The sequence below is a fragment of the Salmo salar genome, chromosome 05 (genome assembly GCF_965601325.2).
Source record: "Salmo salar chromosome 05, fSalSal1, whole genome shotgun sequence".
Classification (NCBI taxonomy): Eukaryota; Metazoa; Chordata; class Actinopteri; order Salmoniformes; family Salmonidae; genus Salmo; species Salmo salar.
The window spans coordinates 343,387-369,552 of NC_138295.1; the positions used below are offsets into that span (position 1 = coordinate 343,387).

The following is a 26,166-nucleotide window of genomic DNA, read 5'->3' on the forward strand; positions in this document are numbered from 1 at the left end:
TGGCTATATTATTTTTAGGTGTCTATTTACCACCACAGACTGATGCTGGCACTAAGACCTGCTTTGTCTTTGGCATCATTAAACTGAAGACTTATTTTTATCAAATAAATTCTCTGTAATTATTATTAAGTGATTAAACTAACTTAATCATGTGAATGTAATTAACTAGGAAGTCGGAGCACCAAGGAAAATATTCAGATTACAAAGTTATAATTTTCCTAATATAACTTTCAGATATTTTAATATCTGATCAATTAGTCTTCTGATTAATGAATTATTCTTTACCTCACGTTAGTCTCATTCCAAACGTCGTAAATTGTTGGTTATCTGCACGAACCCAGTCTTCACAATGAGTCATCCATACATCAATTGTCTTAAATCATTTATTTACTAACTAAATAATCACAGAAATGCACACAAACAAACAAGTAGATATGGTTACAAGGAAATGATAGGGGAATGTGCCCTAGTGGGCTAAACCGGCATGGCGGCTTGTTAGACAAAGGGACCGATAAGGGCGCAAAAGATAAGAGACGCTACAAAGTTGATAATTATAACAATTGAAATGCTAATCCTTTGCACATGAACGCTCACTCATTCGGGAATAATTGCAATCAATTTGAAGTGAAATGAAAAAAGTTACTTGTTTAAAAATTCTTTGAAGAAAAACAAATACGGAAAAGTGGTGAGTTCATATGTATTCACCCCCTTTCCTATGAAGCCCCAAAATAAGATCTGGTGCAACCAATTACCTTCAGAAGTCACATAATTAGTTAGATTGCACACAGGTGGACTTTATTTAAGTGTCATATGATCTCAGTGTATATATATACTGCTCAAAAAAATAAAGGGAACACTTAAACAACACAATGTAACTCCAAGTCAATCACACTTCTGTGAAATCAAACTGTCCACTTAGGAAGCAACACTGATTGACAATAAATTTTCACATGCTGTTGTGCAAATGGAATAGACAACAGGTGGAAATTATAGGCAATTAGCAAGACACCCCCAATAAAGGAGTGGTTCTGCAGGTGGGGACCACAGACCACTTCTCAGTTCCTATGCTTCCTGGCTGATGTTTTCGTCACTTTTGAATGCTGGCGGTGCTTTCACTCTAGTGGTAGCATGAGACGGAGTCTACAACCCACACAAGTGGCTCAGGTAGTGCAGCTCATCCAGGATGGCACATCAATGCGAGCTGTGGCAAGAAGGTTTGCTGTGTCTGTCAGCGTAGTGTCCAGAGCATGGAGGCGCTACCAGGAGACAGGCCAGTACATCAGGAGACGTGGAGGAGGCCGTAGGAGGGCAACAACCCAGCAGCAGGACCGCTACCTCCGCCTTTGTGCAAGGAGGAGCAGGAGGAGCACTGCCAGAGACCTGCAAAATGACCTCCAGCAGGCCACAAATGTGCATGTGTCTGCTCAAATGGTCAGAAACAGACTCCATCAGGGTGGTATGAGGGCCCGACGTCCACAGGTGGGGGTTGTGCTTACAGCCCAACACCGTGCAGGACGTTTGGCATTTGCCAGAGAACACCAAGATTGGCAAATTTGCCACTGGCGCCCTGTGCTCTTCACAGATGAAAGCAGGTTCACACTGAGCACATGTGACAGACGTGACAGTCTGGAGACGCCGTGGAGAACGTTCTGCTGCCTGCAACATCCTCCAGCATTACCGGTTTGGCGGTGGGTCAGTCATGGTGTGGGGTGGCATTTCTTTGGGGGGCCGCACAGCCCTCCATGTGCTCGCCAGAGGTAGCCTGACTGCCATTAGGTACCGAGATTAGATCCTCAGACCCCTTGTGAGACCATATGCTGGTGCGGTTGGCCCTGGGTTCCTCCTAATGCAAGACAATGCTAGACCTCATGTGGCTGGAGTGTGTCAGCAGTTCCTGCAAGAGGAAGGCATTGATGCTATGGACTGGCCCGCCCATTCCCAAGACCTGAATCCAATTGAGTACATCTGGGACATCATGTCTCGCTCCATCCACCAACGCCACGTTGCACCACAGACTGTCCAGGAGTTGGCGGATGCTTTAGTCCAGGTCTGGGAGGAGATCCCTCAGGAGACCATCCGCCACCTCATCAGGAGCATGCCCAGACGTTGTAGGGAGGTCATACAGGCACATGGAGGCCACACACACTACTGAGCCTCATTTTGACTTGTTTTAAGGACATTACATCAAAGTTGGATCAGCCTGTAGTGTGGTTTTCCACTTTAATTTTGAGTGTGACTCCAAATCCAGACCTCCATGGGTTGATAAATTGGATTTCCATTGATTATTTTTGTGTGATTTTGTTGTCAGCACATTCAACTATGTAAAGAAAAAAGTATTTAATAAGATTATTTCATTCATTCAGATCTAGGATGTGTTATTTTAGTGTTCCCTTTACTATTTTGAGCAGTGTATATTTATGCTCAGTGTGTCATCGTCTGGGCTCAAACCGTAGCCCTCTCGTAGTTGAGGTAAGCTTGGTCTCAAGATAAACTCAAGAAAAATTATATTCGGAAGAGCTGAAAGGGGCTTTCCCACGATGCCAGATCAATGTCTGTGCTCATGGGGCGGGCCTATGATTTAGTTAAACTCCAAAGGGAATTGGAGTTTCCTTCATTAAACAGTTTAAAATCACATTATATAATTTCACAAATAGTTGAATCTTTACTCATTCATTTTATACAACAATTAGATGCAAGCCTCACAACTGAGACTCTTGTAATAACAGGGTTATGGTAATGTGGGTGTATTGTCTCTCATGAGTGTCACAAAATTGTACCAAACAGACCAGTTCGTAGCTGGCTACTTCACCGACCGTTTATACATTCTCCAGAACATGAATATTGTTCAGTTCTCAAGTTCTGTGAGGTGGAAGAAGTTCCTTTGTTCTCTCTATGAAAACTCACTCTCTCGATACTGTCTGGCCATGAGGAAGAATCTCCTCCAGGAATTTATGACCTGCCTAACAGCAGCCTGGGTGTGAGAGTGAGAGTGAGAGTGAGAGTGAGAGAGAGAGAGAGAGAGAGAGAGAGAGAGAGAGAGACAGAGAGAGAGACCGACAGAGAGAGAGAGACAGAGAGAGACAGAGAGAGAGATGGTGCTCGCTGTACTCAAAGAGGGCAACGTCATGACAGACCTATAGACTCTACAAGGCCATAAGCAAACAAGAAAATGGTCATCCTGAAGCAGCGCTCCTAGTGGCCGGGGACTTTAGTGCAGGCAAACTTAAATCAGTTTTACCAAATGTTGTGTGCAACCAGAGGAAAAAAAACTCTAGACCACCTCTACTCCACACACAGAGATGCATACAAAGCTCTCCCTCGCCCTCCATTTGGCAAATATGACCACAATTCTATCCTCCTGATTCCTGCTTGCAAGCAAAAACTAAATCAGGAAGTACCAGTGACTCGCTCAATACGGAAGTGGTCAGATGATGCGGATGCTACGCTAAAGGTCTGTTTTGTTAGCACAGACTGGAATATGTTCCGGGATTCATCCAATGGCATTGAGGAGTATATCACCTCAGTCATCGGCTTCATCAACAAGTGCATCGACGACGTCGTCCCCACAGTGACCGTACGTACCGATGGATTACAGGCAACATCCGCATCGAGCTAAAGGCTAGAGCTGCCGCTTTTAAGGAGCGGGACACCAATCCGGACGCTTATAAGAAATCTCGCAACGCCCTCAGACGAACCATCATGTTCACCGGACGTGCTTGTTGCACCCTCGACAACTACTATGATTATTATTATTTGACCATGCTGGTCATTTATGAACATTTTAACATTTTAACATCTTGACCATGTTCTGTTATAATATCCACCCTGCACAGCCAGAAGAGGACTGGCCACCCCTCATAGCCTGGTTCCTCTCTAGGTTTCTTCCTAGGTTTTTGGCCTTTCTAGGGAGTTTTTCCTAGGGAGTTTTTCCTAGCCACCGTGCTTCTTTCACATGCTTTGCATGCTGTTTGGGGTTTTAGGCTGGGTTTCTGTACAGCACTTTGAGATATCAGCTGATGTACGAAGGGCTATATGTGTGTGTGTGTGTGTGTGTGTGTGTGTGTGTGTGTGTGTGTGTGTGTGTGTGTGTCTGTGCCAATATTTGTGTTGTTTCACAGTCCCAGCTTTTCCATAAGGTGTTTTTTTAATCTGTTTTTTAAATCTAATTTGACTGCTTGCGTCAGTTACTTGCATCAGTTAGATTGCATCGTCAGTTAGATTGAATTGTCAGTTAGAATGAATCGTCAGTTAGAATGAATCGTCAGTTAGAATGAATCGTCAGTTAGAATGAATCGTCAGTTAGAATGAATCGTCAGTTAGAATGAATCGTCAGTTAGAATGAATCGTCAGTTAGAATGAATCGTCAGTTAGAATGAATCGTCAGTTAGAATGAATCCTAATACACCTGCTCTTTTAGCCAGGTAACCTAGGACAACAACAACTAAAAGTGTGTACTGTATGACAGAGTGATAGACCGCTTCATCAACTTGAAAGAGAGGAGGATGGCGTTTCTCCACAAGTAGGGTGAGTGAACATGTTTTTCTACTTGCACGAACGAGCACGCACACGCACAGAAATCAGAACCATGGACTGCCACATCATATTTAGCTTACGTTGATTGGACTAAATAGTTTTTGGTCTCTTTTAGTTGTCACTGTATTAGACTAAGCAGAGATTATTTGATGATGTTGAAATGTTGAAGTTGAAATGGTGCTGGAATAGTGGAGGCAGCTCTTGTTTTCTTTGCGACTTGTGGTTCTAAATCAACAGTTGTTTGAAACATTAACTTGATTGACTGTGCTGTAGGTCATGTAACTGTTTGTTACATGCAATATGCTTGTGGACTTCACTAGACAGAGGTTACTATCAGGTTTTGTGATAAAACAAAGGTGTGGTTGAATTTATTCTGCCATTGTGTCTTCTTATTGTCTCGGCCTTTAGGCCTTTATATCACGGTCGCAAGGCATATTAACTAAGAGGTTATGGAGCAAACAACCCAATTATCACATGGGGGGGACGCACCGCTACTGTTCGCTTGGAGAATGAATTGAAGAGAGTGAGGTTCGGTGCGGACGATGTAGATGGCAACAACAAGTAGTAATTCACACATGAACTGTATAGCGCCAGGTTGTATGATTTGGCTCCAAAAAAATCCCTCTGTAAACTACCATCGGCTACTCAAGGACCCACAACTTTTGAAGGAGTGGCTTCATGTCTTGAAAAGGAACGACGTGCAAGCTTGAGCTAGCAGGATCTGCAGACAGCACCTCGCGGAAGAAGACTTCGTAATGAAGGGCATTTTCGATGTGGCAACCGGGAGTTTCCGGACTCCTGATATCTCCAGGAGTGATAAGTATTATTATTTGTTCTGTTGTGGTCTGGTACTGTCTTTATGCTAGCTAGGGCCATCTACTTTAAGTGTTGAATGTATTCCCAGTAGACTACTTGGTGTGTGAACTGCTGACTGATCATAAATTGCAGATAATTCTTGACACATAAACCAGTATCAAGGGGCAGGGACATATCTAATCAAATCAAATGAAATTGTATTTGTCACACGCGCTGTCACGACCTCCGCCGAAGTCGCTGCCTCTCCTTGTTCAGGCGGCGGTCGGCGTCGCCGGCTTTCTACTTTTCATTTTCCATTTGTTTTGTCTTGTCTTCCCACACACCTGGTTTCAATTCCATCATTACATGTTGTGTATTTAACCCTCTGTTCCTCCCATGTCCTTGTCCGGAATTGTTTATTGTAAGTGCTTGTGCACGTTATGTCTGGTGTGCGACGGGTTTTGTACCCATTTATTTATTCTTCTGTTTCCGGTGGTTTTAATTATTAAACTGCGCCGTTGTAAACACAGTTTTTTGCTCTCCTGCGCCTGACTTCTCTGCCGTCAATACGCACCCCTTACATGCGCCGAATACAACAGGTGTAGACCTTACAGTGAAATGCTTAGTTACAAGCCCTTAACCAACAATGCAGTTCTAACTAAAGTTCTAAAAAAAATTATATAATAACACAATAAAATAACAATAATGAGGCTATATACAGGGGGTACCGGTACAGAGTCAATGTGGAGGCTATATACAGGGGCTACCGGTACAGAGTCAATGTGGAGGCTATATACAGGGGGTACCGGTACAGAGTCAATGTGGAGGCTATACACAGGGGGGTACCGGTACAGAGTCAATGTGGAGGCTATATACAGGGGGTACCGGTACAGAGTCAATGTGGAGGCTATATACAGGGGGTACCGGTACAGAGTCAATGTGGAGGCTATATACAGGGGGTACCGGTACAGAGTCAATGTGGAGGCTATATACAGGGGGTACCGGTACAGAGTCAATGTGGGGGTTATATACAGGGGGTACCGGTACAGAGTCAATGTGGAGGCTATATACAGGGGGTACCGGTACAGAGTCAATGTGGAGGCTATATACAGGAGGTACCGGTACAGAGTCAATGTGGAGGCTATATACAGGGGGTACCGGTACTGAGTCAATGTGGAGGCTATATACAGGGTGTACCGGTACAGAGTCAATGTGGAGGCTATATACAGGGGGTACCGGTACAGAGTCAATGTGGAGGCTATATACAGGGGGTACCGGTACAGAGTCAATGTGGAGACTATATACAGGGGGTACCGGTACAGAGTCAATGTGGAGGCTATATACAGGAGGTACCGGTACAGAGTCAATGTGGAGGCTATATACAAGGGGTACCGGTACAGAGTCAATGTGGAGGCTATATACAGGGGGTACCGGTACAGAGTCAATGTGGAGGCTATATACAGGGGGTACCGGTACAGAGTCAATGTGGAGGCTATATACAGGGGGTACCGGTACAGAGTCAATGTGGAGGCTATATACAGGGGGTACCGGTACAGAGTCAATGTGGAGGCTATATACAGGGGGTACCGGTACAGAGTCAATGTGGAGGCTATATACAGGGGGTACCGGTACAGAGTCAATGTGGAGGCTATATACAGGGGGTACCGGTACAGAGTCAATGTGGAGGCTATATACAGGGGGTACCGGTACAGAGTCAATGTGGAGGCTATATACAGGGGGGTACCGGTACAGAGTCAATGTGGAGGCTATATACAGGGGGGTACCGGTACAGAGTCAATGTGGAGGCTATATACAGGGGGTACCGGTACAGAGTCAATGTGGAGGCTATATACAGGGGCTACCGGTACAGAGTCAATGTGGAGGCTATATACAGGGGGTACCGGTACAGAGTCAATGTGGAGGCTATATACAGGGGGTACCGGTACAGAGTCAATGTGGAGGCTATATACAGGGGGTACCGGTACAGAGTCAATGTGGAGGCTATATACAGGGGGTACCGGTACAGAGTCAATGTGGAGGCTATATACAGGGGGTACCGGTACAGAGTCAATGTGGAGGCTATATACAGGGGGTACCGGTACAGAGTCAATGTGGAGGCTATATACAGGGGGTACCGGTACAGAGTCAATGTGGAGGCTATATACAGGGGGTACCAGTACAGAGTCAATGTGGAGGCTATATACAGGGGGTACCGGTACAGAGTCAATGTGGAGGCTATATACAGGGGGTACCGGTACAGAGTCAATGTGCTGGGGTACAGGTTAGTTGAGGTAATTTGTACATGTAGGTGGGGGTAGAGTGACTATGCATAGATAGTAAACAGCGAGTTGCAACGGGGGGGTCAAAATAAATAGTCCGGGTGGCCATTTGATAAATTTGGGGTAGAAGCCTTTAAGGAGCCTTTTGGTTCTAGACTTGGCGCTCCGGTACCGCCGTGTGGTAGCAGAGAGAACACTCTATAACGGGTGAATGGAGTCTTTTACAATGTTTTGGGCCTTCCTCTGACACGCCTTGTATATAGGTCCTGGATGGCAGTAAGCTTGGCCCCAATGATGTACTGGGCCGTACGCACTTCCCTCTGTAGCGCCTTACGGTCAGATGCCGAGTGAGCAGTTGCCATACGAGGCGGTGTTGCAGCCGGTCAGGATGCTCTCGACAGTGTAGCTATAGAACTTTTTGAGGATCTGGGGACCAAATCTTTTCAGTCTCCTGAGTGGGAAAATGTGTTGTCGTACCCTTTTAGTGTAGTGATGAGCTTTGTGGGCACTATGGTGTTGAAAGCTGAATTGTAGTCAATTAACAGCATTCACACATAGGTGTTCCTTTTGTCCAGGTGGAAAAGGGCAGTCTGGAGTGCGATTGAGATGGCGTCATCTGTGGATCTGTTGGGGAGGTTTGCGAATTGGAATGGGTCTAGGGTTTCCAGAATGATGGTGTTGATGTGAGCCATGACCAGCCTTTCAAAGCACTTCATGACTACCGACGTGAGTGCTACGGGTCGGTAGTCATTTAGGCAGGTTACCTTCGCTTTCTAGGGCACAGGGACTAGGGTGGTCTGCTTGAAACATGTTGGTATTACAGACTCAATCAGGGACATGTTGAAAATGTCAGTGAAGACACCTGCCAGTTGGTCAGCAAATGCCCGGTGCACACGTCCTGGTAATCCGTCTGGCCCCGCAGCCTTGTGTATGTTGACCTGTTTAAAAGGTCTTACTCACGTCGGCTACGGAGAGCGTGATCACACAGTCGTCCGGAACAGCTGATGCTCTCATGCATGCCTCAGTGTTGCTTGCCTCGAAGCGAGCATAGAAGTGGTTTAGCTCGTCTGGTAGGCTCGTGTCACTGGGCAGCTCGCAGCTGTGCTTCCCTTTGTAGTCTGTAATAGTTTACAAGCCCTGCCACATAAGACGAGCGTCGGAGCCGGTGTAGTATGATTCAATCTTAGTCCTGTATTGAAGCTTTGCCTGTTTGATGGTTCGTCGCAGGGCATAGCGGGATTTCTTATAAGCTTCCGGGTTAGAGTCCCGCTCCTTGAAAGCGGCAGCTCTACCCTTTAACTCAGTGCGAATGTTGCCTGTAATCCATGGCTTCTGGTTGGGGTATGTACGTACAGTCACTGTGGGAACGACGTCCTCGATGCACTTATTGATAAAGCCAGTGACTGATGTGGTGTACTCCTCAATGCCATCGGAGGAATCCCAGAACATATTCCAGGCTGTGCAAAACAGTCCTGTAGTTTAGCACCTGCTTCATCTGACCACTTTTTTATAATTGTCCTTGGATGGGTGTTTGTGTTCCTGTTCTAAATTAGAAAGTTGTAATTCCAGATTTCTTTGTTCAGACGTAAAGAAAAAAAAAATTGCACTACAATATATTATCAGGCCACACAAATAAGCTTTGGTGGTTTCCCATAACATAGATGGATTAGTGTTGTTTATTATTTTATTCAACCTTTATTCAACTAGGCAAGTCAGTTAAGAACAAATTCTTATTTACAGTGACGGCCTACCAAAAGGCCTGCTGAGGGGACGGGGCCTGGGATTAAAAATAAAATACAAATATAGGACAAAACACACATCATGACAAGAGAGACCAAAACACCACATAAAGAGAGACCTAAGACAACAACACAACATGGCAGCAACACATGAAAACACAGCAAGGCAGCAACACATGACAACACAACATGGCAGCAACACATGACAACACAACATGGTAGCAAGTAGCACCACAACACTACATAAAGAGAGACCTAAAACAACAACATAGCATGGCAGCAACACATGACAACACAGCATGGTAGCAACACTACATAGAGAGATCTAAGACAACAACATAGCATGGCAGCAACACAACATGACAACACAGCATGGTAGCAATACAACATGGTAGCAATACAACATGGTACAAACATTATCGGGCACAGACAACAGCGCAAAGGCCAAGAAGGTAGAGACAACAATACATCACGATAAGCAGCCACAACTGTTAGTAAGAGTGTCCATGATTGAGTCTTTGAATGAAGAGATGGAGATAAAACTGTCCAGTTTGGGTGTTTGTTGCAGCTCGTTCCAGTCGCTAGCTGCAGCGAACTGAAAAGAGGAGCGACCCAGGGATGTGTGTGCTTTGGGGACCTTTAACAGAATGTGACTGGCAGAACGGGTGTTGTATGTGGAGGATGAGGGCTGCAGTAGATATCTCAGATAGGGGGGAGTGAACGGGTGTTGCATGTAGAGGATGAGGGCTGCAGTAGATATCTCAGATAGGGGGGAGTGAACGGGTGTTGTATGTAGAGGATGAGGGCTGCAGTAGATATCTCAGATAGGGGGGAGTGAACGGGTGTTGTATGTGGAGGATGAGGGCTGCAGTAGATATCTCAGATAGGGGGGAGTGAAGGGGTGTTGTATGTGGAGGATGAGGGCTGCAGTAGATATCTCAGATAGGGGGGAGTGAACGGGTGCTGAATGGGGAGGATGAGGGCTGCAGTAAATATCTCAGATAGGGGGGGAGTGAACGGGTGTTGCATGTAGAGGATGAGGGCTGCAGTAAATATCTCAGATGGGGGGAGTGAGGCCTAAGAGGCTTTTATAACTAAGCATCAACCAGTGGGTCTTGCAACGGGTATACAGAGATGACCAGTGTACAGAGGAGTATAGAGTGCAGTGATGTGTCCTATAAGGAACATTGGTGGCAAATCTGATGGCCGAACGGTAAAGAACATCTAGCCGCTCGAGAGCACCCTTACCTGCCGATCTATAAATTATGTCTCCGTAATCTAGCATGGGTAGGATGGTCATCTGAATCAGGGTTAGTTTGGCAGCTGGGGTGAAAGAGGAGCGATTACGATGGAGGAAACCAAGTTTAGATGTAACATTAGCCTGCAGCTTTGATATGTGCTGAGAGAAGGACAGTGTACTGTGTGGTGGCTAATTTCTGCATTACCAAATGAGGAGAGTTACAAACTTCACACACCAGTCAGAGTTATACTTATAACTACATCTTTAATAATAAGAGCTTTGCAATAGCACTTGACATTCAATGATGCGCCATTGAGAAGTGATAACACAAAAGTACAAAGATCTTTTATAGCCAAGATACACCCCTCTCAACGTACATGATGAACCACAGATACATAGAATAGGTCACAAGGTTAAGATTTGTATGAAAGATATCTATAAAACATAGCAGACAGCAACTGCTAAGTCAACAGTTTTCATTGTATAGACCAGTGTCTGGTCCTCCGACTCCAAACTGGACCCGTCTCTCCCTGGTACGGTATAGAACAGACCAGTGTCTGGTCCTCCTACTCCAAACTGGACCCGTCCCTCCCTGGTACGGTATAGAACAGACCAGTGTCTGGTCCTCCTACTCCAAACTGGACCCGTCTCTCCCTGGTACGGTATAGAACAGACCAGTGTCTGGTCCTCCTACTCCAAACTGGACCCGTCTCTCCCTGGTACGGTATAGAACAGACCAGTGTCTGGTCCTCCTACTCCAAACTGGACCCGTCTCTCCCTGGTACGGTATAGAACAGACCAGCGTCTGGTCCTCCGACTCCAAACTGGACCCGTCTCTCCCTGGTACGGTATAGAACAGACCAGTGTCTGGTCCTCCTACTCCAAACTGGACCCGTCTCTCCCTGGTACGGTATAGAACAGACCAGTGTCTGGTCCTCCTACTCCAGACTGGACCCGTCTCTCCCTGGTACGGTATAGAACAGACCAGTGTCTGGTCCTCCTACTCCAAACTGGACCCGTCTCTCCCTGGTACGGTATAGAACAGACCAGCGTCTGGTCCTCCGACTCCAGACTGGACCCGTCTCTCCCTGGTACGGTATAGAACAGACCAGTGTCTGGTCCTCCTACTCCAAACTGGACCCGTCTCTCCCTGGTACGGTATAGAACAGACCAGTGTCTGGTCCTCCTACTCCAAACTGGAACCGTCTCTTCCTGGTACGGTATAGAACAGACCAGTGTCTGGTCCTCCTACTCCAAACTGGACCCGTCTCTCCCTGGTACGGTATAGAACAGACCAGCGTCTGGTCCTCCGACTCCAAACTGGACCCGTCTCTCCCTGGTATGGTATAGAACAGACCAGTGTCTGGTCCTCCTACTCCAAACTGGACCCGTCTCTCCCTGGTACGGTATAGAACAGACCAGTGTCTGGTCCTCCTACTCCAGACTGGACCCGTCTCTCCCTGGTACGGTATAGAACAGACCAGTGTCTGGTCCTCCTACTCCAAACTGGACCCGTCTCTCCCTGGTACGGTATAGAACAGACCAGCGTCTGGTCCTCCGACTCCAGACTGGACCCGTCTCTCCCTGGTACGGTATAGAACAGACCAGTGTCTGGTCCTCCTACTCCAAACTGGACCCGTCTCTCCCTGGTACGGTATAGAACAGACCAGCGTCTGGTCCTCCGACTCCAGACTGGACCCGTCTCTCCCTGGTACGGTATAGAACAGACCAGTGTCTGGTCCTCCTACTCCAAACTGGACCCGTCTCTCCCTGGTACGGTATAGAACAGAAACATTACCTCATGTCCTCTGGAATGCTCTTTAGGTTTAATCACCCAAAGACATCGTAAATCTCCTCTGTCAGTGTTATCTCATAGAGGCCCCATCCTCAGTAGAACACACACACAATAGTTAACAGAATACTCTATTCTGTCGAATAAAACAACCATTATAATACAATACAAGCATTATAACATAATCTTGCAATTTTCCACGACAACTGTCTAGCCATACTCCCAAGTACTTATATGAGGTGACTACCTCCAGCTCTAAACCCTCAGAGGTAGTAATCACACCTGTGGGAAGAGGGGCATTCTTCTTATCAAACCACATGACCTTTGTTTTGGAGGTGTTCAGAACAAGGTTAAGGGCAGAGAGAGCTATTCCATGTTCTATGTGCACTAGTTCTCTGCTTCCCATTCTTAGGGTTCGTGTTTGTGTCTTTTACTTCCAGCTTCAAACAAAATATTTACGGTTATGTAAAAGATATTTAAATTAAGGTGAAATAAAACAATATTTCACAGCGGTTTCGATGATGATTCTCTACACTAAACTAGTACAGGAAATGGCCCCTTTCTGCATAGTACAGGAAATGGCCCCTTTCTGCATGGTACAGGAAATGGCCCCTTTCTGCATAGTACAGGAAATGGCCCCTTTCTGCATAGTACAGGAAATGGCCCCTTTCTGCATAGTACAGGAAATGGCTCCTTTCTGCATAGTACAGGAAATGGCTCCTTTCTGCATGGTACAGGAAGTGGCCCCTTTCTGCATAGTACAGGAAATGGCCCCTTTCTGCATAGTACAGGAAATGGCCCCTTTCTGCATAGTACAGGAAATGGCTCCTTTCTGCATGGTACAGGAAGTGGCCCCTATCTGCATAGTACAGGAAATGGCCCCTTTCTGCATAGTACAGGAAATGGCCCCTTTCTGCATAGTACATCTTTAAGGGTAGCTTAGCGTAGCTTAACTTCCTCCAGTAATTGATCAACTATATTTTCAGAGTAGCTTCCCCAACATATGGTTTCCTGATTCTAACTCACCTGTGTCCGTGTGGGTGCAGGATTTTGCTCCAGCCAAGCAGTCACACAACTAATACATTCCTCATTAATGAACAGGATTTGATGATTAGTTGCATCAGGTGTCATTGCTTGGTTGGAACTGAAGCCTGCTGTCACGCCAACTCTTAGCCCTCTGCAGATAAGACCGTCACCTTGCTCTCACAGCGGATACAGGACAATGCTGACAACTAGTGGTCATAAACATAACTACACTCTCCACAACAAGAGACAAAATGGAGCCTGCTCTTAGAAGAAGCTCCTCCAATACTTTTACAATGCAATACTTTTCTTCCTTCCCTCTTTTTGTTGCTTCTATCAAAGGTATCACTTTTTTTTTTTAAGTTGGTAGATTTATCTCAGAGGTAAAGTATTTATGTTATAAATGTGTTGAGCCTGCAACCCAGGCTTTTCTCTGTCTACACACCGCCTTAGAGCATTTCACCTAACAGAGCAGCTGTGAGAAGAAATGGGGTTAACATTAACACAGTAGGTCCTAGTCCTGGACTAAACACACATCAAGGAGAATAGTTAATAAACCAGGACTAAGGCAGGACCCTAGGAGAACCAGGCATTTCACTACACCCGCAATAACATCTGTTAAATATGGACCAATAACATCTGTTAAATATGGACCAATAACATCTGTTAAATATGGACCAATAACATCTGTTAAATATGTGACCAATAACATCTGCTAACCATGGGACCAATAACATCTGCTAAATATGGACCAATAACATCTGCTAAATATGGACCAATAACATCTGTTAAATATGTGACCAATAACATCTGTTAAATATGGACCAATAACATCTGTTAAATATGGACCAATAACATCTGTTAAATATGGACCAATAACATCTGTTAAATATGTGTATGCGACCAATAAAACTAGATTTGAAAAGGCATGAGAATGGAGAATCCCGGAGTAGGATTAATGTTCCTGAAAAAGACATCCCTAGTTTTCCTTCTGGATTAGTCAAGAGCTAATTTCACACCTGTGAGTGAAGCCACAACAGACCTATAACAGCCTTCACACAGAATGAAATGTGAATTAACGCCCAACTACCCCATGGCAAAGATGTATAAGACTCAACAAAGTTTTGAGGAAAATTGACAGGACTTGTTTTATTAGAGAATTCCAGAACATCAGCGGGACAGAGACTCCTGCACACCTCAACGCTCATCTAAAAAAACTGGGTTTAGAAAACCAACAAGATGGAAAGCTGTTGCACACGGCTGCTGTAGTCGCCTAGGAGACATGCATGTCACTGTTACAGGGTCGCCTAGGAGACATGCATGTCACTGTTACAGGGTCGCCTAGGAGACATGCATGTCACTGTTACAGGGTCGCCTAGGAGACATGGATGTCACTGTTACAGGGTCGCCTAGGAGACATGGATGTCACTGTTACAGGGTCGCCTAGGAGACATGCATGTCACTGTTACAGGGTCGCCTAGGAGACATGGATGTCACTGTTACAGGGTCGCCTAGGAGATACACGCATGTCACTGTTACAGGGTCGCCTAGGAGACACACGCATGTCACTGTTACAGGGTTGCCTAGGAGACATGCATGTCACTGTTACAGGGTTGCCTAGGAGACACACGCATGTCACTGTTACAGGGTCGCCTAGGAGACACACGCATGTCACTGTTACAGGGTCGCCTAGGAGACACACGCATGTCACTGTTACAGGGTCGCCTAGGAGACACACGCATGTCACTGTTACAGGGTCGCCTAGGAGACACACGCATGTCACTGTTACAGGGTCGCCTAGGAGACACACGCATGTCACTGTTACAGGGTTGCCTAGGAGACACACGCATGTCACTGTTACAGGGTTGCCTAGGAGACACACGCATGTCACTGTTACAGGGTCGCCTAGGAGACATGCATGTCACTGTTACAGGGTTGCCTAGGAGACACACGCATGTCACTGTTACAGGGTCGCCTAGGAGACACACGCATGTCACTGTTACAGGGTCGCCTAGGAGACACACGCATGTCACTGTTACAGGGTCGCCTAGGAGACACACGCATGTCACTGTTACAGGTTCGCCTAGGAGACACACGCATGTCACTGTTACAGGGTTGCCTAGGAGACACACGCATGTCACTGTTACAGGGTCGCCTAGGAGACACACGCATGTCACTGTTACAGGGTCGCCTAGGAGACACACGCATGTCACTGTTACAGGTTCGCCTAGGAGACACACGCATGTCACTGTTACAGGGTTGCCTAGGAGACACACGCATGTCACTGTTACAGGGTCGCCTAGGAGACACACGCATGTCACTGTTACAGGTTCGCCTAGGAGACACACGCATGTCACTGTTACAGGGTTGCCTAGGAGACACACGCATGTCACTGTTACAGGGTTGCCTAGGAGACACACGCATGTCACTGTGCCCGGAATTTTTTCTCATGATCCTCTTTCCTCTTTCTTATTGGACAACACACTTTCAACACGCTTAGAACATGTTTCATGTAAAAACAGGAACATTTAGACAAAGCAAAAGGAACTCACTGCACAGAACAGACGGGATTAAAACAGTTCATTAACCAGGTGGAACTAACTGTGGAGAAGGGGGGGAAACAGGAACACACCACTCACTATGGGACGCGCTTTCCTTCCTACACAATCATGAAATGCTGTTTAATTAAAAAAGATTTTAGTGTGTTCATCTTGCCTGCAGACACTTTGTTGATATGACCGCTGCAGATCTGCATCATATTACTCAGCTTTGCTTTGTGCTAAAAATCTGTACGGACAGTAGATAGTATACTTATAAAATCACTGATAAAAATATTCCTCTGTTAACAATACGCCTTGGAGGGGGACCACGGACACTGGGGCAGGCTGGGGGTTTGGGGTCGGAGGTCAGGGGTCGGGGTCAGGGGTCGGCAGTGTTGCTACTCAGACTTGGCTTCCTCCTTCTCCGCCTCGGGAGCATCCTCCATCTGCAGGGTCAGAGGTTAAAGGTCAGCACAACAACCTGACATTCCTGTTGGTAGTTTTTCATCCTAAGCAGGAGCTTATCTCTGCCGTCAAGCTGTCCCTTCATGACCAGCCTCGTGTCCTCTACAGTCTTGACGTCTTTCTACTTCCTCCTCGGACTCGGTCTCTAGATCCATCTATACTCCTTTATGTCTGTCTTATGTCTCTCTATACCTGTTAATGACCATCGAATGTCTGTCTATGACCTGTCTTATGTATAGTAATGTACAGTATAGTAGTATTGTAATTTAACCTTTATTTAACTAAGCAAATGATTATTTACAATGACGGCCTACCCAGGCCAAACCCGGACCACGCTGGGCCAGCTGTGCGCCGCCCTATGGGACTCCCAATCACAGCCGGTTGTGATACAGCCTGGAATCGAACCAGGGTCTGTAGACCGCTGCGCCACTCGGGAGCCCATAGTATAGTAGTTTATAGTAGTGTATATTAAGGTAGTATATACTGTAGTAGTTTATAGTAGTGTATATTAAGGTAGTATATACTGTAGTAGTGTATAGTCGTGTACATTATAGTGGTGAATAGCAGTGTACAGTACAGTAGTATATAGTGTAGTAGTATATAGTGTAGTATATAGTACAGTAGTATACAGTACAGTATAGTAGTATATAGTATAGTAGTGCACAGTACAGTAGGATATAGTACAGTATAGTAGTATATAGTACAGTAGGATATAGTATAGTAGTCTACAGTATAGTATTATACAGTATAGTAGTGTACAGTATAATACAGTACAGTTGTGTCCAGTACAGTAGTGTACAGTAGTGTCCAGTACAGTAGTGTCCAGTATTGTAGTGTCCAGTATAGTAGTGTCCAGTATAGTAGTGTCCAGTACAGTAGTGTCCAGTATAGCAGTGTCCAGTATAGTAGTGTCCAGTATAGTAGTGTCCAGTATAGTAGTGTCCAGTATTGTAGTGTCCAGTACAGTAGTGTCCAGTATAGTAGTGTCCAGTATAGTAGTGTCCAGTATAGTAGTGTCCAGTATAGTAGTGTCCAGTACAGTAGTGTACAGTAGTGTCCAGTATAGCAGTGTCCAGTATAGCAGTGTACAGTAGTGTCCAGTATAGCAGTGTCCAGTATAGTAGTGTCCAGTATAGTAGTGTACAGTAGTGTCCAGTATAGTAGTGTCCAGTCTAGTAATGTCCAGTATAGTAATGTCCAGTAGTGTCCTGTATAGCAGTGTCCAGTATAGTAGTGTCCAGTATTGTAGTGTGCAGTATAGTGTCCAGTATAGTAGTGTCCTGTATAGCAGTGTCCTGTATAGCAGTGTCCAGTATAGTAGTGTCCAGTATAGTAGTGTCCAGTATTGTAGTGTGCAGTATTGTAGTGTGCAGTATTGTAGTGTCCAGTATAGCAGTGTCCAGTATAGTAGTGTCCAGTATTGTAGTGTGCAGTATAGTAGTGTCCAGTATAGCAGTGTCCAGTATAGCAGTGTACAGTAGTGTCCAGTATAGTAATGTCCAGTCCAGTAGTGTCCAGTATAGTAGTGTGCAGTAGTGTCCAGTATAGTAGTGTCCAGTACAGTAATGTCCAGTATAGCAGTGTACAGTAGTGTCCAGTCCAGTAGTGTCCAGTATAGTAGTGTCCAGTACAGTAATGTCCAGTATAGCAGTGTACAGTAGTGTCCAGTATAGTAGTGTCCAGTACAGTAGTGTCCAGTACAGTAGTGTCCAGTATAGTAGTGTCCAGTATAGCAGTGTCCAGTATAGCAGTGTCCAGTATTGTAGTGTCCAGTATAGTAGTGTCCAGTACAGTAGTGTCCAGTATAGCAGTGTACAGTAGTGTCCAGTACAGTAGTGTCCAGTATAGCAGTGTACAGTAGTGTCCAGTATAGTAATGTCCAGTATAGTAGTGTCCAGTATAGTAGTGTCCAGTATAGCAGTGTCCAGTATAGCAGTGTCCAGTATAGTAGTGTCCAGTATAGTAGTGTCCAGTACTGTAGTGTCCAGTATAGTAGTGTCCAGTATAGTAGTGTCCAGTATTGTAGTGTCCAGTATAGCAGTGTCCAGTATAGTAGTGTCCAGTATAGTAGTGTCCAGTACTGTAGTGTCCAGTATAGTAGTGTCCAGTATAGTACTGTCCAATACAGTAGTGTCCAGTATAGTACTGTCCAATACAGTAGTGTCCAGTATAGTAATGTCCAGTAGTGTCCAGTATAGTAGTGTCCAGTATAGCAGTGTACAGTAGTGTCCAGTACAGTAGTGTCCAGTATAGTAATGTATAGTAGTGTCCAGTATAGTAGTGTCCAGTATAGTAGTGTCCAGTATTGTAGTGTCCAGTATAGTAATGTATAGTAGTGTCCAGTATAGTAGTGTCCAGTATAGTAGTGTCCATTATAGTAGTGTCCAGTATTGTAGTGTCCAGTATAGTAGTGTCCAGTATAGTAGTGTCCAGTATAGTAGTGTCCAGTATAGTAATGTCCAGTAGTGTCCAGTATAGTAGTGTCCAGTATAGTAGTGTCCAGTATAGCAGTGTACAGTAGTGTCCAGTACAGTAGTGTCCAGTATAGTAATGTATAGTAGTGTCCAGTATAGTAGTGTCCAGTATAGTAGTGTCCAGTATTGTAGTGTCCAGTATAGTAATGTATAGTAGTGTCCAGTATAGTAGTGTCCAGTATTGTAGTGTCCAGTATAGTAGTGTCCAGTATAGTAGTGTCCAGTATAGTAGTGTCCAGTATTGTAGTGTCCAGTATTGTAGTGTCCAGTATAGTAGTGTCCAGTATAGTAGTGTCCAGTATAGTAGTGTCCAGTATAGTAATGTATATTACCTGGTTGGTCTTGGCGTCTCCGTTCTCAGAGTGGTTCTCCTCAGCAGCTTCAGCCTCCGCGTTCTCCTTCGCCGCTGCCTTCTTAGTTTTCTTCTCCTCCTTCTTGTCGTTCACAGCCTTCTCTTTCTGGATGGGGGGATGACAGACATTATCTTTATCGACAGAGCCTTCGGAAAGTATTCAGACCCCTTGACTGTTTCCACATTTTAGGTTACAGCCTTATTCTAAAATAGATTAAACAGTCTTTCCCCCCAATCTACGCACAAAACCCCATATTGACAAAGCAAAAACTCCAGAGATGTTCGATTGGTTTCAAGTCCGAGCTCTGGCTGGGCCACTCAAGAACATTCATAGACTTGTCCCTTAGTCACTATGGATCCCTGTGGCTCAGTTGGTAGAGCATGGTGTTAGCAATGCCAGGGTTGTGGGTTCGATTCCCACGGGGGGCCAGTACAATTTATTTTAATGAAATGTATGCATTCACTACTGTAAGTCGCTCTGGATAAGAGCGTCTGCTAAATGACTAAAATGCAAAAATGTAAATGTCACTCCTGCGTTGTCTTGGCTGTGTGCCTAGGGTTGTTGTCCTGTTGGAAGGTGAACCTTCACCCCAGTCTGAGGTCCTGCGCGCTCTGGAACAGGTTTTCATCAAGGATCTCTCTGTACTTTGCTCCGTTCATCTTTGCCTCGATCCTGACTAGTCTCCCAGTCCCTGCTGCTGAAAAACATCCCCACAGCATAATGCTGCCACCACCATGCTTCACTGTAGGGATGGAGCCAGATTTCCTCCCGGCGTGACGCTTGGCATTCAGACCAAAGAGTTGAATCTTGGTTTCATCAGATCAGAGGATCTTGTTTTTTCATGGTCAGAGTCTTTAGGTGCCTTTTACTGAGGAGTGGCTTCCGTCTGGCCACTCTACCATAAAGGCCTGATTGGTGGAGTGCTGCAGAGATGGTTGTCCTTCTGGAAGGTTCTCCCATCTCCGCAGAGGAACTCTGTCAGAGTAACCATCGGGTTCTTGGTCACCTTTCTGACCAAGGCCCTTCTCCCCCGATTGCTCAGTTTGGTAGGGCAGCCAGCTCTACATTTGCAAAAAATTCTAAAAACCTGTTTTCGCTTTGTCATTATGGGGTATTGTGTGTAGATTGATGAGGATGAATGTATTTTTGTATCCATTTTAGAATAAGGCTGTAACTTAACAAAATGTGGGAGGGAAATTAAGCGGTAGTAGTTCTGTCGTGTGCAGCCCTGGGGTTTGTAGTTCTGTCGTGTGCAGCCCTGGGGTTTGTAGTTCTGTCGTGTGCAGCCCTGGGGTTTGTAGTTCTGTCGTGTGCAGCCCTGGGGTTTGTAGTTCTGTCGTGTGCAGCCCTGGGGTTTGTAGTTCTGTCGTGTGCAGCCCTGGGGTTTGTAGTTCTGTTGTGTGCAGCCCTGGGGTTTGTAGTTCTGTTGTGTGCAGCCCTGGGGTTTGTAGTTCTGTTGTGTGCAGCCCTGGGGTTTGTAGTTCTGTTGTGTGCAGCCCTGGTGTTTGTAGTTCTGTTGTGTGCAGCCCTGGTGTTTGTAGTTCTGTTGTGTGCAGCCCTGGGGTTTGTAGTTCTGTTGTGTGCAGCCCTGGGGTTTGTAGTTCTGTCGTGTGCAGCCCTGGGGTTTGTAGTTCTGTTGTGTGCAGCCCTGGGGTTTGTAGTTCTGTTGTGTGCAGCCCTGGGGTTTGTAGTTCTGTTGTGTGCAGCCCTGGGGTTTGTAGTTCTGTTGTGTGCAGCCCTGGGGTTTGTAGTTCTGTCGTGTGCAGCCCTGGGGTTTGTAGTTCTGTTGTGTGCAGCCCTGGGGTTTGTAGTTCTGTTGTGTGCAGCCCTGGGGTTTGTAGTTCTGTTCTCTTACCTTCGCTGGTTTCTCCTTCTTGGCCTTGGGTTCAGCCTTGGCTGGGGCTGGTTTCTGGAGAGAGAGAGAGAACATCAGTCTCATGTGTTCTACAACCACTGATCAGTCCTAGTTCTACTGACCAATAGGAGCTAGAGCTTCAAATCTGCTGACCAATAGATGCTAGGGCTTCAAATCTGCTGACCAATAGATGCTAGGGCTTCAGATCTACTGACCAATAGATGCTAGGGCTTCAGATCTACTGACCAATAGGAGCTAGGGCTTCAGATCTACTGACCAATAGATGCTAGGGCTTCAAATCTGCTGACCAATAGATGCTAGGGCTTCAAATCTGCTGACCAATAGATGCTAGGGCTTCAAATCTGCTGACCAATAGATGCTAGGGCTTCAGATCTACTGACCAATAGATGCTAGGGCTTCAGATCTACTGACCAATAGATGCTAGGGCTTCAGATCTACTGACCAATAGGAGCTAGGGCTTCAGATCTACTGACCAATAGGAGCTAGGGCTTCAGTGGGACTTTACTAACTGGTTGCATGATTTATAAACTGGTTAAGAGTTCTGTAACCTGCTAAATATGTGGAATTAGCTGAGTAGAGTGATAAGTGTAGTGTAATACTGAAGTATAGTAGCAGAGGTTATAAAGGTGTTATAATCTTTTATATAGCTAATTGATGCGTAATAAGGTGTCAGTTTGTGTAATAACCTGGTGTATTAGTTATTATAGTTATAAAACATGTGTAATAATATGGTGTATTAGTTATTATAGTTATAAAACATGTGTAATAACCTGGTGTATTAGTTATTATAGTTATAAAACATGCGTAATAATATGGTGTATTAGTTATTATAGTTATAAAACATGTGTAATAATATGGTGTATTAGTTATTATAGTTATAAAACATGCGTAATAATATGGTGTATTAGTTATTATAGTTATAAAACATGTGTAATAACCTGGTGTATTAGTTATTATAGTTATAAAACATGTGTAATAATATGGTGTATTAGTTATTATAGTTATAAAACATGTGTAATAATATGGTGTATTAGTTATTATAGTTATAAAACATGTGTAATAACCTGGTGTATTAGTTATTATAGTTATAAAACGTGTGTAATAATATGGTGTATTAGTTATTATAGTTATAAAACGTGTGTAATAATATGGTGTATTAGTTATTATAGTTATAAAACATGCGTAATAATATGGTGTATTAGTTATTATAGTTATAAAACATGTGTAATAACCTGGTGTATTAGTTATTATAGTTATAAAACGTGTGTAATAACCTGGTGTATTAGTTATTATAGTTATAAAACATGTGTAATAACCTGGTGTATTAGTTATTATAGTTATAAAACGTGTGTAATAACCTGGTGTATTAGTTATTATAGTTATAAAACATGCGTAATAATATGGTGTATTAGTTATTATAGTTATAAAACATGCGTAATAATATGGTCTAGTTTTTGGAGTTTAATTTAGCATAATTACTAATAAATATGGAATAGGGTGCCACTCCGGTCAAAAGTAGTGCACTAAATAATACAGGTGTAATTACCTGCTGTATACAGTGACAATACAGGTGTAATTACCTGCTGTATAGAGTGACAATACAGGTGTAATTACCTGCTGTATAGAGTGACAATACAGGTGTAATTACCTGCTGTATAGAGTGACAATACAGGTGTAATTACCTGCTGTATAGAGTGACAATACAGGTGTAATTACCTGCTGTATAGAGTGACAATACAGGTGTAATTACCTGCTGTATAGAGTGACAATACAGGTGTAATTACCTGCTGTATAGAGTGACAATACAGGTGTAATTACCTGCTGTATAGAGTGACAATACAGGTGTAATTACCTGCTGTATAGAGTGACAATACAGGTGTAATTACCTGCTGTATAGAGTGACAATACAGGTGTAATTACCTGCTGTATAGAGTGACAATACAGGTGTAATTACCTGCTGTATAGAGTGACAATACAGGTGTAATTACCTGCTGTATATAGTGACAATACAGGTGTAATTACCTGCTGTATATAGTGACAATACAGGTGTAATATGATTGTAGCTGAGGTTACATATGTGTTAATTGTCATATAGTGGTTGTATGATGTGTTATAAGGTGGTATATAGGTATTTGAAGTGTTGTAACCTTAATTATAGTCTATAAATGTGCTATAAGCTGTAATAAGAGGTTATAGATGTGTAATAAACTGGTGTACAGGTTATATGATGCGTCATAAGGTAGTGTATAGGTTATATGATGCGTCATAAGGTAGTGTATAGGTTATATGATGCGTCATAAGGTAGTGTATAGGTTATATGATGCGTCATAAGGTAGTGTATAGGTTATATGATGCGTCATAAGGTAGTGTATAGGTTATATGATGCGTCATAAGGTAGTGTATAGGTTATATGATGTGTCATAAGGTAGTATATAGGTTATATGATGCGTCATAAGGTAGTGTATAGGTTATATGATGCGTCATAAGGTAGTGTATAATGTCTGTATCGTAGCTGGCCTCACCGCCGATAACCGAGCGGATCTCCTCTGGGGCTGCAACAGGAAGAGGAAACATGTCACCACACACGCTGTCACAGACCAACTATGTTGAAACTGAGCGGATAAATAATAGTTAATTTATTTAATGGTAATGATAAGTGATGAGCTGTAGCTGAGGAAAGAGTGTTGAGTCCGTCTCAGTCTCACCTCCTCCTTGGCGTCTCCAGCAGCTCCCTGCTGAGGGCAAACAACAAATAAACAAGTTTTTTAATCACAAAAACACTTCTCTATAAGAGCAGGCAACAGTCTACGGTGACTGAAATTACACATTTATGAACTGTCAGGGGAGACCCCAGATAACTTTCACATTTCAAGAAAAAAGTAAAAATGTCATAGATAACGTTCAAATAAACTTGTTTTTAGACCCATTAGATTGAACTGTAAAGTAATATTTGAGTTTTGTTAACAGTTGATATGTTTTGGGGACCAGTAAGAGTGAAAGTTGGGGTCCTAAAGTCTCTCTCCATCTGTCTCTTCTCTCTATGAACTCAGGCAGGATTTGAAAAGTGGCGCGGGTCGGGATAAGCAAGAGGGAGGAGCAGAGTTTAGTCTCCGCAGCGCCGCCCGGCGGTAGAGACACGACACTGCAGCCACCTGGGACCATGAACAAAGACAAAAAATATACATTTGTATCGAAATACGACGACGATTGCATCTTTTAACGATCAGAATTGAAACTAGAGATACTAAAGCGAATTCTCGAGGTCATTTGGAGTGTATTGAGGGGAAAATGGCGGTAACTGAAGCGTTTCTGTTCGGTAGGTCGAAGAAGAGAGGGAGACTTGGGCTGCAAAGCATGGCTGCTGGTTGTGCTTTAACTACATGGACAGAGAGAGACTTCTGGCTTCCCAAAGGACAGCGACCGCCGGTCGCCAGACTTTTAAGCCCGCAAGCGATCAGAAAAATATTCATTTAAACACAAAAAAAATACATATATTTTTTGAACATACCCTCCAAATAAATGCCGTAAATTCTCAGAAGAAATATGTTTATAATTAAGTAATCGTTGGAGGGGGATGGCTCTCCACATTCATTTACAAGCCATCAATAGCTGCCTGCTTTTCTTGTTTCACAATCCTCTGTAAATAGTCACCAAACTACGTACCTTTCTCTTGGGCATGTTGGATTGTTGGAGATTCTCTTTCAGATGGAACTAGAAAGTGTTTTAGCTTAGCTAGCTGTTGTGAGTTGGGTGCATGTGAAACCAAGTGTCTGCTGCTGCGTGGTCCGTGTAGTAAACACACAGGAACAGCCACCAGACTGGCTGAATGGGGGGAGGGGTGCGGCTAAACGCATGATTGATGTGCTCTCCGCCAATTACCGAGCGCTATTCGCAGCTGCAGAACACGGACAATTTGGGAACCGGTGCTGTTCTTTACGCGCGAAGGAAGGGAGAACAATTTGCTAAAAGAAAAAAAAATCACCATGAAATAATATCGAGCGCTTGATTAGTTGGTGCCCCTGCGAACGGAGAACATGATTTGATGGGGTCTAGAGGTTGCCTTTAATTTATAGTCTTATTTCAATGAAACTCATAAAATAATCCCCCTTCTCTATTCCTAGAATCATAAAACGACTGTCTCTACTCCACCATTATACCTTCCGCCCAAAATAAGACGGAAAATACATCAACATTTGGCTTCGTGCTTGTGGCCAACATGGCGCCCTTCTACCTCGACACATTTTTGTTTGTCTGCTTTTGTAAATTCATCTGAGGAGAGGGAATGCATCGGCCGGGCGCCTGTAGGTGGCTTCAGCTACAAAGCCCAGTGTGAATGAATGGGCTGGTCTCCCTGCACCCCCGGCGGCCGAGGACAGACAGCACACCTCACTAAAACATCCTCAGTCTTCCTCTCTTACCTCGTCAGAAAGACCGAATAGAGAGAGAGAGAGAGGGAGGACGGAATATGAATGATCACCTTCAAAACTAACCTTACATTATATGCTTCTATTAACTATTGTAATTCACAGCCATTATCTCTAACTGGACTAAAATCCCAGAAGGGCCAGATGTCCCGGTATTGTAGTGGGGATGCAGTGTTACATGTATACCACTGGAGGGCCAGATGTATTGTAGTGGGGATGCAGTGTTACATGTATACCACTGGAGGGCCAGATGTATTGTAGTGGGGATGCAGTGTTACATGTATACCACTGGAGGGCCAGATGTATTGTAGTGGGGATGCAGTGTTACATGTATACCACTGGAGGGCCAGATGTATTGTAGTGGGGATGCAGTGTTACATGTATACCACTGGAGGGCCAGATGTATTGTAGTGGGGATGCAGTGTTACATGTATACCACTGGAGGGCCAGATGTATTGTAGTGGGGATGCAGTGTTACATGTATACCACTGGAGGGCCAGATGTATTGTAGTGGGGATGCAGTGTTACATGTATACCACTGGAGGGCCAGATGTATTGTAGTGGGGATGCAGTGTTACATGTATACCACTGGAGGGCCAGATGTATTGTAGTGGGGATGCAGTGTTACATGTA

At 44.5% G+C, this 26,166-nt stretch overlaps 2 protein-coding genes and 1 non-coding gene across 4 annotated transcripts; 1 reads left to right on the forward strand and 2 right to left on the reverse strand.

Annotated features, from left to right (window-relative positions):
- Positions 1 to 14,523: 14,523 nt before the first annotated feature.
- ssp2 (Sporozoite surface protein 2) lies at positions 14,524 to 24,890 on the reverse strand. Its single transcript, NM_001141637.1, is given in 6 exon segments — positions 14,524 to 16,387; positions 19,213 to 19,338; positions 21,089 to 21,142; positions 23,632 to 23,661; positions 23,815 to 23,841; positions 24,773 to 24,890. A coding segment is annotated over 1 exon segment (333 nt). The 5' UTR covers positions 15,318 to 16,387; positions 19,213 to 19,338; positions 21,089 to 21,142; positions 23,632 to 23,661; positions 23,815 to 23,841; positions 24,773 to 24,890; the 3' UTR covers positions 14,524 to 14,984.
- hmgn6 (high mobility group nucleosome binding domain 6) lies at positions 15,967 to 24,946 on the reverse strand. 2 transcript variants are annotated; one of them, XM_082974990.1, is made up of 6 exons: positions 24,773 to 24,946; positions 23,815 to 23,841; positions 23,632 to 23,661; positions 21,089 to 21,142; positions 19,213 to 19,338; positions 15,967 to 16,387 (listed from the first exon to the last, which is right to left on the reverse strand). In XM_082974990.1, the coding sequence occupies exons 1-6, from the start codon at positions 24,785 to 24,787 to the stop codon at positions 16,340 to 16,342; spliced, it is 300 nt and encodes a 99-aa protein (XP_082831116.1). In that variant the 5' UTR covers positions 24,788 to 24,946; the 3' UTR covers positions 15,967 to 16,339. The 2 variants fall into 2 exon arrangements, with proteins under 2 accessions (XP_082831116.1, XP_045573748.1); XM_045717792.2 differs by having other exon boundaries at positions 23,815 to 23,844; positions 24,773 to 24,929.
- Positions 19,589 to 19,661, forward strand: trnaa-agc (transfer RNA alanine (anticodon AGC)). Its single transcript has one exon. It is a non-coding gene; the product is annotated as a tRNA-Ala (tRNA).
- Positions 24,947 to 26,166: the final 1,220 nt, after the last annotated feature.

Bases quoted from the DNA above. Each gene is read 5' to 3' on its own strand.
- hmgn6 (XM_045717792.2), bottom strand. The intron at 23,662-23,814 runs GTGAGACTGAGA...TTCCTGTTGCAG, and splicing joins CTGGAGACGCCAAGGAGGAG to CCCCAGAGGAGATCCGCTCG. The intron at 16,388-19,212 runs GTAATATACATT...CTGACCCTGCAG, and splicing joins GAGACGCCAAGACCAACCAG to ATGGAGGATGCTCCCGAGGC.